At 40.5% G+C, this 14,656-nt stretch overlaps 1 protein-coding gene across 2 annotated transcripts in view; it reads left to right on the plus strand.

The window, feature by feature from the left end:
• The window catches only part of LOC133537264 (tetratricopeptide repeat protein 12-like), a 101,949-nt gene that overhangs the window by 18,160 nt on the left and 69,133 nt on the right, over nucleotides 1-14,656 (plus strand). For both annotated transcript variants that reach the window (XM_061878241.1, XM_061878240.1), the window contains exons 8-9: nucleotides 625-685; nucleotides 2,681-2,869. In XM_061878241.1, coding sequence (XP_061734225.1) covers nucleotides 625-685; nucleotides 2,681-2,869 — 250 coding nt within the window. The remainder of the gene's footprint in view (nucleotides 1-624; nucleotides 686-2,680; nucleotides 2,870-14,656) is intronic.

The raw sequence follows: 14,656 nt of genomic DNA on the forward strand, positions 1-14,656 counted from the left end.
GGGAGTCTACTGAGGTGGCATCTCGGACTTTTACCGGGAGGGCATTCCAGAGTACTGGAGCCCGAAATGAAAACGCTCTATAGCCCGCAGACTTTTTTTGGGCTTTGGGAATCACTAATAAGCCGGAGTCCTTTGCAGGCAGATTTCTTGCCGGGACATATGGTACAATACAATCGGCAAGATAGGATGGAGCTAGACCGTGTAGTATTTTATACGTAAGTAGTAAAACCTTAAAGTCACATCTTAAGTGCACAGGAAGCCAGTGCAGGTGAGCCAGTATAGGTATATATGTATGTATATATGTATATAAAGGTATATACAGTACAGGTATATATGTATGTATATATGTATATAAAGGTATATACAGTATAGGTATATATGTATGTATATATGTATATAAAGGTATATACAGTATAGGTATATATGTATGTATATATGTATATAAAGGTATATACAGTACAGGCGTAATGTGATCAAACTTTCTTGTTCTTGTCAAAAGTCTAGCAGCCGCATTTTGTACCAACTGTAATCTTTTAATGCTAGACATGGGAGCATTAGAGGAAATGTGTGAAATGACTTATGAACTAAGTACCAACCTTTAATTTTTTTTATTTTTTACCTCAGAGCAGAACGTGCTTTGAAAAGATGTCCCTACTTGAACCACGGATGGAGAAGCTGGCGAAAGGTACCAAACACATCAATAAATTCACTCAATTCATAAGGTACCTTAGCAGATTTTATAAAGCTTTATGGCTTTGTGATAAAAAAACCCTGGGATCTCAGGTACTAAAGTCAGTGCCACCTCATGAGTCTCATGTGCTGGTATGGCAAAGTTCCTAGAATGAAGTATTCCAATCCAGTTCTGCAGGGGTTGGTAAAGTGCATTAGGAAGCGAGTACTAATTAGACTTAGACAAACTTTAATGATCCACAAGGGAATTGTTCCATACAGTAGCTCAGTTATAATGATGGAAAGTGTAAGGACAATGCAGGTATAAATAGACTAAATATAGCGATGTACAAACCCCATTTCCATATGAGTTGGGAAATTGTGTTAGATGTAAATATAAACGGGATACAATGATTTGCAAATCCTTTTCAACCCATATTCAGTTGAATATGCGACAAAGACAACATATTTGATGTTCAAACTGATAAACATTTTTTTTTCTGAAAATAATCATTAACTTTAGAATTTGATGCCAGCAACACGTGACAAAGAAGTTGGGAAAGGTGGCAATAAATACTGATAAAGTTGAGGAATGCTCATCAAACACTTATTTGGAACATCCCACAGGTGTGCAGGCTAATTGGGAACAGGTGGGTGCCATGATTGGGTATAAAAACAGCTTCCCAAAAAATGCTCAGTCTTTCACAAGAAAGGATGGGGCGAGGTACACCCCTTTGTCCACAACTGCGTGAGCAAATAGTCAAACAGTTTAAGAACAACATTTCTCAAAGTGCAATTGCAAGAAATTTAGGGATTTCAACATCTACGCTCCATAATATCATCAAAAGGTTCAGAGAATCTGGAGAAATCACTCCACGTAAGTGGCATGGCCGGTAACCAACATCGAATGACCGTGACCTTTGAGCGCTCAGACGGCACTGTATCAAAAGCCGAAATCAATCTCTAAAGGATATCACCACATGGGCTCAAGAACACTTCAGAAAACCACTGTCACTAAATACAGTTGGTCGCTACATCTGTAAGTGCAAGTTAATGCTCTACTATGCAAGGCGAAAGCCATTTATCAACAACATCCAGAAATGCCGCCGGCTTCTCTGGGCCCGAGATCATCTAAGATGGACTGATGCAAAGTGGAAAAGTGTTCTGTGGTCTGACGAGTCCACATTTCAAATAGTTTTTGGAAATATTCGACATCGTGTCATCCGGACCAAATGGAAAGCGAACCATCCAGACTGTTATCGACGCAAAGTTCAAAAGCCAGCATCTGTGATGGTATGGGGGTGCATTAGTGCCCAAGGCATGGGTAACTTACACATCTGTGAAGGCACCAGTAATGCTGAAAGGTACATACAGGTTTTGTAACAACATATGCTGCCGTCTTTTTCATGGACGCCCCTGCTTATTTCAGCAAGACAATGCCAAGCCACAGTCAGCACATGTTACAACAGCGTGGCTTGGTAAAAATAGAGTGCAGGTACTTTACTGGCCAGCCTGCAGTCCAGACCTGTCTCCCATCGAAAATGTGTGGCGCATTATGAAGCGTAAAATACGACAGTAGAGACCCCGGACTGTTGAACGACTGAAGCTCTACATAAAACAAAAATGGGAAATAATTCTACTTTCAAAGCTTCAACAATTAGTTTCCTCAGTTCCCAAACGTTTATTGAGTGTTGTTAAAAGAAAAGGTGATGTAACACAGTGGTGAACATGCCCTTTCCCAACTACTTTGGCACGTGTTGCAGCCATGAAATTCTAAGTTAATTTTTATTTGAAAAAAGAATTAAGTTTATGAGTTTGAACATCAAATATCTTGTCTTTGTAGTGCATTCAACTGAATATGGATTGAAAAGGATTTTACATCTAACACAATTTCCCAACTCATATGGAAACAGGGTTTGTACATTATTTTGATTCCGAGTTAGAACCAAATGCAATCTTTCTGCATGAAGATGCAGCGTTTCAGGACAATGTGTTTCTGTTCCAAATACAGAGTATCTCACCAAGGTGGAGCTGGATGAGAGAAAGGAGAGTCAAGAAATGAACGCGAGACAAGACTTTGACAACGGAGTGGAGAAGGCCAAGCTGATCCCTCAACTTCTGGAGAAGCTGTCGACACCTGGGCAGATGCCGCTCTACTACTGCGGAGTACTGGAGATTCTGTGCCAAGCTGCGAATGACTGTGAGTGTTCTATTTAAAGCAGAGGCGTCAGCTGGTCTTTCAAGGAGGGGAAGCTCATTTCCAGCTACTCTCTTAGCATGATTACAGTTTCCAATACCTATATACTGTATATAATGATTATATAAAAATTATAAACCTCCGGGTACGCCGGTTTCCTCCCACTTCCAAAGACATGCACCTGGGGATAGGTTGATTGGCAACACTAAATGGTCCCTAGTGTGTGAATGTGAGTGTGAATGTTGTCTGTCTATCTGTGTTGGCCCTGTGATGAGGTGGCGACTTGTCCAGGGTGTACACGGCCTTCTGCCCGATTGTAGCTGAGATAGGCGCCAGCGCCCCCCGCGACCCCAAAAGGGAGTAAGCGGTCGAAAATGGTTATATAAAAAGATGTTAGATTTTACAATGACCAACAATAAAATACAGTAGCGCATTAGACCTAAGTATTTATTAAAAACAAGGCATACGTTTTTATTTTGAACAATAATATAATGCAGCTGAGATAGACTCCAGCACCCCCCGCGACTCACAAAAAGGGACAAGCGGTATGAAATGGATGGATTTTCTATTTTTGACCACTGTAATGCCACACACACACACTGCAAAAAGTCAGTGTCCACACACAAGAAAAAAAATATACAAAAATGTAGGGTATTTTTTTTTTAATTAAGCAAAATTATCTGCCAATAGAACAATAACATTTGGCTTGTCAAGACTTTCCAAAACAAGTAAAATTACCTAACCTCAATGAACCCCGAAATACCTTAAAATAAGTATATTCTCACTAATAACAAGTGTACTATTACAAACCCCGTTTCCATATGAGTTGGGAAATTGTGTTAGATGTAAATATAAACAGAATACAATGATTTACAAATCATTTTCAACCCATATTCAGTTGAATATGCTACAAAGACAACATATTTGATGTTCAAACTGAAAAACATTTTTTTTTTGCAAATAATCATTAACTTTAGAATTTGATGCCAGCAACACGTGACAAAGAAGTTGGGAAAAGTGGCAATAAATACTGATAAAGTTGAGGAATGCTCATCAGACACTTATTTGGAACATCCCACAGGTGTGCAGGCTAATTGGGAACAGGTGGGTGCCATGATTGGCTATAAAAGCAGCTTCCCAAAAAATGCTCAGTCTTTCACAAGAAAGGATGGGGCGAGGTACACCCCTTTGTCCACAACTGCGTGAGCAAATAGTCAAACAGTTTAAGAACAACATTTCTCAAAGTGCAATTGCAAGAAATTTAGGGATTTCAACATCTACGCTCCATATTATCATCAAAAGGTTCAGAGAATCTGGAGAAATCACTCCACGTAAGCGGCATGGCCGGAAACCAACATTGAATGACCGTGACCTTCCATCCCTCAGACGGCACTGTATCAAAAACCGACATCAATCTCTAAAGGATATCTCCACATGGGCTCAGGAACACTTCAGAAAACCACTGTCACTAAAAACAGTTTGTCGCTACATCTGTAAGTGCAAGTTGAAGCTCTAGTATGCAAAGCGAAAGCCATTTATCAACAACATCCATAAATGCCGCCGGCTTCTCTGGGCACGAGATCATCTAAGATGGACTGAAGCAAAGTGGAAAAGTGTTCTGTGGTCTGACGAGTCCGCATTTCAAATTGTTTTTGGAAATATTCGACATTGTGTTTTCCAGACCAAAGGCGAAGCGAACCATCCAGACTGTTATTGACGCAAAGTTGAAAAGCCAGCATCTGTGATGGTATGGGGGTGCATTATTGCCCAAGGCATGGGTAACTTACACATCTGTGAAGGCACCATTAATGCTGAAAGGTACATACAGGTTTTGGAGCGACATATGCAGCCATCTAAGCGCCGTCTTTTTCATGGACGCCCCTGCTTATTTCAGCAAGACAATGCCAAGCCACATTCAGCACGTGTTACAACAGCGTGGCTTCGTAAAAAACGAGTGCGGGTACTTTCCTGGCCCGCCTGCAGTCCAGACCTGTCTCCCATCAAAATGTGTGGCGCATTATGAAGCGTAAAATACGACAGTGGAGACCCCGGACTGTTGAACGACTGAAGCTCTACATAAAATAAGAATGGGAAATAATTCTACTTTCAAAGCTTCAACAATTAGTTTCCTCAGTTCCCAAACGTTTATTGAGTGTTGTTAAAAGAAAAGGTGATGTAACACAGTGGTGAACATGCCCTTTCCCAACTACTTTGGGACGTGTTGCAGCCATGAAATTCTAAGTTAATTCTTATTTGCAAAAAAAAAAAGTTTGAACATCAAATATCTTGTCTGTGTAGTGCATTCAACTGAGTATGGGTTGAAAAGGATTTGCCAATCATTGTATTCCGTTTATTTTTACACCTAACACAATTTTCCAACTCATATGGAAACGGGGTTTGTACTGTACTGTGCAATCTACTAATAAAAGTTTCAATCAATCAATCCCAAACTCAAAGCAAGAAATAACATACAAGGGCAGAGGAGGCAACATCTGCTGCTTTTAGCGAGAAGGCAGAGAGGGCTGGCATTGTGTGATGATACGTGACAAAATTATGCTTTCCTTAAGCCATCCAAGTAGCAATTTAATGAAACATCTGTGATAGCAGGTGTCAATGCCATCACCTGATTGACATCCCTGCATGCCACCCCTGTCGCTCCCCGAGTGGGCGAGAGGGAGCAATGAATGGTAATACCTGTTCGTCGACTCTGTAAATTTATGACAACCTAGATCCAGGTCCTGGAGATAGACCGGAGTCCTCGGAGCATGGCGACCATTATTGCTGCTCATATGTGATTCAGGGCAACAACAGTCAGCTTCGGTCAGAAGGTTTTCCATACTGGAGAAGCTCTTCAATGCAACACAAGACATGTGGAAGACATGTGTAGTGTGGTTAAATGGACATATTACTACTGTAAGGATGGACATTTAATTTCATTTAATTTCCTCAATTGGCAATGGGGAGTATTGGTATTATTGGTTTTGTTTATTGGTAAGAAGTGGATGGGGGAATCGAACTGTGGTAAAATAAGATGCATATTAAAGGTTGATGCTGTATATATGAATGTATATTATAATATTTTAGGTCAGTTGTTGGGCCAGCGTATGCACTGATTTATGACAGTGATGGGCGAGCTACCGAGAAAATCGAGTAAAATAAGATTCTGCAAACCCCGTTTCCGTATGAGTTGCGAAATTGTGTTAGATGTAAATATAAACGGAATACAATGATTTGCAAATACTATTCAAACCATATTCAGTCGAATATTCTACAAAGACAACATATTTGATGTTCAAACTCATAAACTTTATTTTTTATTGCAAATAATAATCACCTTAGAATTTCATGGCTGCAACATCTGCCAAAGTAGTTGGGAAAGGGCATGTTCACCACTGTGTTACATCACCTTTTCTTTTTACAACACTCAATAAACGTTTGGGAACTGAGGAAACTAATTGTGGAAGTTTTGAAGGTGGAATTATTTCTCATTCTTGTTTTATGTAGAGCTTCAGTCCTTCAACAGTCCGGGGTCTCTGCTGTCGTATTTTACTGTCCCACACATTTTCGATGGGAGACTGGTCTGGACTGCAGGCGGGCCAGGAAAGTACCCACACTCTTTTACTACGAAACCACGCTGTTGTAACACGTGGCTTGGCATTGTCTTGCTGAAATAAGCAGGGGCGTCCATGATAACATTGCTTGGATGACAACATGTGTTTTTCCAAAACCTGTATGGACCATTCAGCATTAATGGTGCCTTCACGGATGTGTAAGTTACCCATGCCTCCGGCACTAATGCACCCCATACCATCACAGATGATGGCTTTTGAACTTTGCGCCTAGAACAATCCCGATGGTTATTTTCCTCTTTGTTCTGGAGGACACCACGTCCACAGTTTCCAAATATAATTTGAAATGTGGATTCGTCAGACCACAGGACACCTTTTAGCTTTGCATCAGTCCATCTTAGGTGAGCTCGGGCCCAGCCAAGCCGGCGGCGTTTCAGGGTGTTGTTGATAAATGGGTTTTGCTTTGCATAATAGAGTTTTAACTTGCACTTACAGATGTAGCGACCAACTGTATTTACTGACAGTGGTTTTCTGAAGTGTTCCTGAGCCCATGTGGTGATATCCTTTACACACTGATGTCAAGTTTTTGATGCAGTACCGTCCCTAATATCATCGCTTACGTGCAGTGATTTCTCCAGATTCTCTGAAGCTTTTGATGATTTTACGGACCGTAGAGGGTAAAATCCCTAAATTCCTTGCAATAGTTCGTTGAGAAATGTTGTTCTAAAACTGTTCGACAATTTGCTTACAAAGTGGTGACCCTCACTCCATCTTTGTTTGTGAATTACTTAGCATTTCATGGAAGCTGCTTTTATACCCAATCATGGCACCCACCTGTTCCCAATTAGCCTGCACACCTGTGGGATGTTCCAAATAAGTGTTTGATGAGCATTCCTCAACTTTATCAGTATTTATTGCCACCTTTCCCAACTTCTTTGTCACATGTTGCTGGCATTAAATTAATAAGTTAATGATTATTTGCACAAAAAAAAAAATGTTTATCAGTTTGAATATCAAATATGTTGTCTTTGTAGCATATTCAACTGAATATGGGTTGAAAATGATTTGCAAATCATTGTATTCCGTTTATATTTACATCTAACACAATTTCTCAACTCATATGGAAACAGGGTTTGTAGTTACTCCAGATTAAATATAGCTAAACTATGGGGGAAGCTATCTCCAGGGAGTAGTTGCAAGCTATACCTGCTCCGAGTGTCCGCTCTGAGATCGGTAGGTCGTGAGTTCAAACCTGGCCAATCATACCAAAGAATATAAAAATGGAACCTATTACCTCCCTGCTTCTATTGATAATGCTGTACATTATCATTACATTACTTCCTAAAACTCCAAAGACATGCACCTGGGGATAGGTTGATTGGCAACACTAAATGGTCCCTAGTGTGTGAATGTTGTCTGTCTATCTGTGTTGGCCCTGCGATGAGGTGGCGACTTGTCCAGGGTGTACACCGCCTTCCGCCGGATTGTAGCTGAGATAGGGACCAGTGCCCCCCGTGACCCCAAAGGGAATAAACGGTAGAAAATGGATTGATGGATAGGTGTGTTTGTTGTCTGTCTATCTGTGTTGGGCCTGCGATGAGGTGGCGACTTGTCCGGGGTGTACACCGCCTTCCTACCCCTTAAAAGGAAAAGCGTTAGAAAAGGGATGGATGGGTTACTTCATAAAACTACTATAATTATTAATAGTACATTCAATCAATCAATCAATGTTTACTTATATAGCCCTAAATCACTAGTGTCTCAAAGGGCTGCACAAACCACTACGACATCCTCGGTAGGCCCACATAAGGGCAAGGAAAAACTCACACCCAGTGGGACGTCGGTGACAATGATGACTATGAGAACCTTGGAGAGGAGGAAAGCAATGGATGTCGAGCGGGTCTAACATGATACTGTGAAAGTTCAATCCATAATGGATCCAACACAGTCGCGAGAGTCCAGTCCAAAGCGGATCCAACACAGCAGCGAGAGTCCCGTTCACAGCGGAGCCAGCGGGAAACCATCCCAAGCGGAGGCGGATCAGCAGCGCAGAGATGTCCCCAGCCGATACACAGGCGAGCAGTACATGGCCACCGGATCGGACCGGACCCCCTCCACAAGGGAGAGTGGGACATAGGAGAAAAATAAAAGAAACGGCAGATCAACTGGTCTAAAAAGGGAGTCTATTTAAAGGCTAGAGTATACAAATGAGTTTTAAGGTGAGACTTAAATGCTTCTACTGAGGTGGCATCTCGAACTGTTACCGGGAGGGCATTCCAGAGTACTGGAGCCCGAAATGAAAACGCTCTGTAGCCCGCAGACTTTTTTTGGGCTTTGGGAATCACTAATAAGCCGGAGTCCTTTGAAGGCAGATTTCTTGCCGGGACATATGGTACAATACAATCGTCAAGATAGGATGGAGCTAGACCGTGTAGTATTTTATACGTAAGTAGTAAAACCTTAAAGTCACATCTTAAGTGCACAGGAAGCCAGTGCAGGTGAGCCAGTACAGGTATACATGTATGTATATAAAGATATATACAGTACAGGTGTAATGTGATCAAACTTTCTTGTTCTTGTCAAAAGTCTAGCAGCCGCATTTTGTACCAACTGTAATCTTTTAATGCTAGACCCGAAAATAATACGTTACAGTAATCGAGACGAGACGTAACAAACGCATGGATAATGATCTCAGCGTCTTTAGTGGACAGAATGGAGCGAATTTTTGCGATATTGCGGAGATGAAAGAAGGCCGTTTTAGTAACGCTTTTAATGTGTGCCTCAAAGGAGAGAGTTGGGTCAAAGATAACACCCAGATTCTTTACCGTGTTGCCTTGTTTAATTGTTTGGTTGTCTAATGTTAGAGTTGTATTATTAAATAGAGGTCGGTGTCTAGCAGGACCGATAATCAGCATTCTATTGTATTGGTTTTTTTTGACAATAGTACTTATCAAAAAGTTTGTTTTTATTATTAAAAGGCACACTGCAAAAAGTCAATGTTCAAAAACAAGAAACAAAAATACAAAAAAGAGTTGTTTTTTATTTGAATTAAGCAAAATAATCTGCCAATGGAACAAGAACATTTGGCATGTCAAGACTTTCCAAAACAAGTAAAATGAGCTAACCTCAATGAACCCAAAAATACCTTAAAATAAGTATATTCTCACTAATAACAACTGTAATACTATATGAGTATGTATTTTTAATTGTTTAATTGAAAATACAACTGCTTTGATTTGAGACACAATTGTGTCAAAGTCATGACTTTATTTCATGCTTGAAATAAGAAATTATTACGTTAAAAAAAGTAATTTTATACTTGTGAGTGTTGATGACACACTTTTGCAACAGTTGATATTTTAGTTTCAAGCATGTTTTACTCAATATAGGTCATCAAATCTCAGCAACAAGCTGTAATATCTTACTGAGATCACTTAGGACCAAAACACTTAAAACAAGTAAAACACTAATATAAAATTTGCTTAGTGAGAATAATTATCTTATCAGACAGAAAATAAGCAAATATCACCCTTATTTCAGATATTTAATCTTACTTAGATCTCAGTTTTTGCATTGCATGTTACATGTTAAAATTAAGTAGTTTTGGAGGTGGGGTCAAGCACTACTTAAATGGATTTCAATCATTTTATTGGTACATGTTGATTTGAGATACAATTGTTTTGAGTTAAGAGCTCTGTCATAGACCCAACTAAGCTTGTTAGTTGAGGTGCACTGCCTCTCAATTTGACGCATTAAAGACCTACTGAAAGCCACTACTAGCGACCACGCAGTCTGATAGTTTATATATCAATGATGAAATATTAACATTGCAACACATGCCAATACGGCCTTTTTAGTTTACTAAATTGCAATTTTAAATTTCCCGCTGAAGTATCCGGCTGAAACGTCTCGGTATGATGACGCGTGCGCGTGACGTCACGGATTGTCGTGGACATTTTGTTTAGGCATCGTTCCCAGCTATTAACTCGTCTGTTTTCATCGCGAAATTCCACAGTATTCTGGACATCTGTGTTGCTGAATCTATTGCAATTTGTTCAATGGACAATGGAGACATCAAAGAAGAAAGCAGTAGGTGGGAAGCGGTGCATTGCGGCCGCCTTTAGCAACACAAACACAGCCGGTGTTTCATTGTTTACATTCCCGAAAGATGACGGTGAAGCTTTACTATGGAACAGAGCGGTCAAGCGATCACGGTTGGATTGGACCACACACACAAAGTACAGTGTGTTATGCAAGTGTAAGATCGTGTTTAGAAGAGGGTCCCTTGCAAAGGGCAGAGATGGGCATCGCCACCACCCGTCGACTGGTGCTGAAGGAAAGTGCGGGGCTGACCTTCAGGTTGTACAGGTACGACCATATCTGGAATGCCCTCCCGGTAACAGTTCGAGATGCTACCTCAGTAGAAGCATTTAAGTCTCACCTTAAAACTCATCTGTATACTCTAGCCTTTAAATAGACCTCCTTTTTAGACCAGTTGATCTGCCGCTTCTCTTCTTTTCTTTCTCCTATGTCCCCCCCTCCCTTGTGGAGGGGGTCCGGTCCGATTGACCATGGATGAAGTACTGGCTGTCCAGAGTCGAGACCCAGGATGGACCGCTCGTCGGTACCCAGGATGGACCGCTCGCCTGTATCGGTTGGGGACGTCTCTACGCTGCTGATCCGCTTGAGATGGTTTCCTGTGGACGGGACTCTCGCTGCTGTCTTGGATCCGCTTGAACTGAACTCTCGCGGCTGTGTTGGAGCCACTATGGATTGAACTTTCACAGTATCATGTTAGACCCGCTCGACATCCATTGCTTTCGGTCCCCTAGAGGGGGGGGGTTGCCCACATCTGAGGTCCTCTCCAAGGTTTCTCATAGTCAGCATTGTCACTGGCGTCCCACTGGATGTGAATTCTCCCTGCCCACTGGGTGTGAGTTTTCCTTGCCCTTTTGTGGGTTCGTCCGAGGATGTTGTAGTCGTAATGATTTGTGCAGTCCTTTGAGACATTTGTGATTTGGGGCTATATAAATAAACATTGATTGATTGATTGATATAATCTCACTAAAACACTAGTAACACAATAAGCAGATAAGGGATTTTCCAGAATTATCCTAGTAAATTTGTCTAATAACATCTGAATCGCTCCCACTGCCTTCGTCTTTTTTTTTCTCTCTAGTCCTTCACTCTCACTTTCCTCATCAACAAATCTTTCATCCTCGCTCAAATTAATGGGGAAATCGTTGCTTTCTCGGTCCGAATCGCTCTCGCTGCGGGTGGCCATGATTGTAAACAATGTTCAGATGTGAGGAGCTCCACAACCCGTGACGTCACGCGCACATCGTCTGCTACTTCCGGTACAGGCAAGGCTTTTTTATTAGCGGCCAAAAGTTGCGAACTTTATCGTCGATGTTCTCTACTAAATCCTTTCAGCAAAAATATGGCAATATCGCAAAATGTTAAAGTATGACACATAGAATGGACCTGCTATCCCCGTTTAAATAAGAAAATCTCATTTCAGTAGGCCTTTAATGTTTGTCTCAGTCTGAGTCGAAGTTTAATGCACTGCAAGCTCCCCAAATATTAAAATTATAAACAAAAAAACGGGGGTTTGTCATCGGGCGAAAAATGGATAGTTTGTCGTCTAATTAAAAGAAGTAATTTACCCAACAACCTTCAGGCTGCATTTTCTCCTTGTACACATGTCGCTGCAACCGCCCTTAGAAGTGTGACACAACAATTGACTTTGAAAGTGTTCACCAACTCTTTTATAGCCTTATTGCCCGAAAGGCAGACATTACCGTTTGCATGTAATCCATCACTGTCCTCGCCTCCTATATTTATTATTTAGTTTTATTTCAGAAAAATGGTCATTTTTGACACACACACACACACACCACACACACACACACACACACACACACACACACACACACACACACACGTTCTTGTATTTGTTACCTTCTTGAGACCTCCGAAAAATGCCTACCTCTTTAGGACTATCATTTCTAGATATATAAAGATTTATATTTACAACATTATTATGATATATATATACTATGCAAATATAAAAAAGGTACACTTTTAGGTAATTACTTTTTTTGTGTTGGTATCCATCCATCCATTTCCTACCGCTTGTCCATTTACGGGGTCGCGGGGGGTCCTGGAGCCTACCTCAACTACATTCGAGCTGAAGGCAGTGTACACCCTGGACAAGTCGCGACCTCATCATAGGGCTAACACAGATAAACAGACATTATTCACACTCACATTCACTTACTAAGACCAAATTATTGTCGATATTAGTTTTTTAATCTTCATTATTAACTTCAAGTTGTTACAGTATGTCTCTATATACATATTTATTTAGGTTTTTAAAAAAAAAAATTCGGCCCAAGGGGGCGCATTTTAATTTCTTACACAAACTTGTTATTTCATATGTTGACCAGAGGAGGAGCACTTTTAAAACGATCCATCCATCCATTTTCTACAGCTTATTCCCTTTGGGGTCGCGGTGGGCACTGGAGCCTACCTCAGCTACATTCGAGCTGAAGGCAGTGTACACCCTGGACAAGTCACCACCTCATCATAGGGCTAACATAGATAAACAGACATTATTCACACTCACATTCACTCACCAGGACCAATTTATTGTTCGTTAATTGTTTTTTAATCTTCATTATTAATTTCAAGTTGTTACAGTATGTCTCTATATACATATTTATTTATGTTTTTTAAAATTAATTTTGGCCAAAGGGGGCGCATTTCAATTTCTTTCACACACCTATTTCATATGTTGACCAGAGGATGAGCACTTTTAAAATCCATCCATTTCCTACCGCTTATTCCCTTTGGGGTGGCGGGGGGCGCTGGTGCCTACCTCAGCTACATTCGAGCTGAAGGCTGTGTACACCCTGGACAAGTCACCACCTCATCATAGGGCTAACTAACACAGATAAACAGACATTATTCACACTCACATTCACTCACTAGAACCAAATTATTGTTGATATTTGTTTTTTAATTAACATTATTAACTTCAAGTTGTTACAGTATGTCTCCATATACATATTTATTTATGTTTTTTAAAATTAATTTTGACCAAAGGGGGCGCATTTCAATTTCTTACACATACTTGTTATTTCATATGTTGACCAGAGGAGGAGCACTTTTATAACGATCCATCCATCAATTTCCTACCGCTTATTCTCTTTGGGGTGGCGGGGGGCGCTGGTGCCTACCTCAGCTGCATTCAGGCGGAAGGCGGTGTACACCCTGGACAAGTCACCACCTCATCATAGGGCTAACTAACACAGATAAACAGACATTATTCACACTCACATTCACTTACTGGACCAAATTATTGTTGATATTTGTTTTTTAATCTTCATTATTAACTTCAAGTTGTTACAGTATGTCTCTATGTACATATTTATTTATGTTTTTTTTAATTAATTTTGGCCAAAGGGGGCGCATTTCAATTTCTTACACAAACTTGTTATTTCATATGTTGACCAGAGGAGGAGCACTTTTAAAACGATCCATCCATCCATTTTCTACAGCTTATTCCCTTTGGGGTCGCGGTGGGCGCTGGTGGCTACCTCAGCTACATTCGAGCTGAAGGCTGTGTACACCCTGGACAAGTCACCACCTCATCACAGGGCTAACATAGATAAACAGACATTATTCACACTCACATTCACTCACTAAGACCAAATTATTGTTGATATTTGTTTTTTAATCTTCATTATTAACTTCAAGTTGTTACAGTATGTCTCTATATACATATTTATTTATGTTTTTTTAAATAAATTTTGGCCAAAAGGGGCGCATTTCAATTTCTTTCACACACTTGTTATTTCATATGTTGACCAGAGGAGGAGCACTTTTAAAACGATCCATCCATCCATTTTTCTACCGCTTATACCCTTTGGGGTCATGGGGGACACTGGTGCCTACCTCAGCTGCAATCGGGCGGAAGGTGAGATACACCCTGGACAAGTCGCCTCTTCATCATAGGGCTAACATAGATAAACAAACATTATTCACACTCACATTCACTAACTAGGGCCAATTTATTGTTGATTTGTTTTTTAATCTTCATTATTAACTTCAAGTTGTTACAGTATGTCTCTTTATACATATTTATTTAGGTTTTTTTTTAATTAATTTTGGCCAAAGGGGACGCATTTCAATTTCTTACACAAACTTGTTATTTCAT

The sequence above is a fragment of the Nerophis ophidion genome, linkage group LG18 (assembly GCF_033978795.1).
Source record: "Nerophis ophidion isolate RoL-2023_Sa linkage group LG18, RoL_Noph_v1.0, whole genome shotgun sequence".
Classification (NCBI taxonomy): Eukaryota; Metazoa; Chordata; class Actinopteri; order Syngnathiformes; family Syngnathidae; genus Nerophis; species Nerophis ophidion.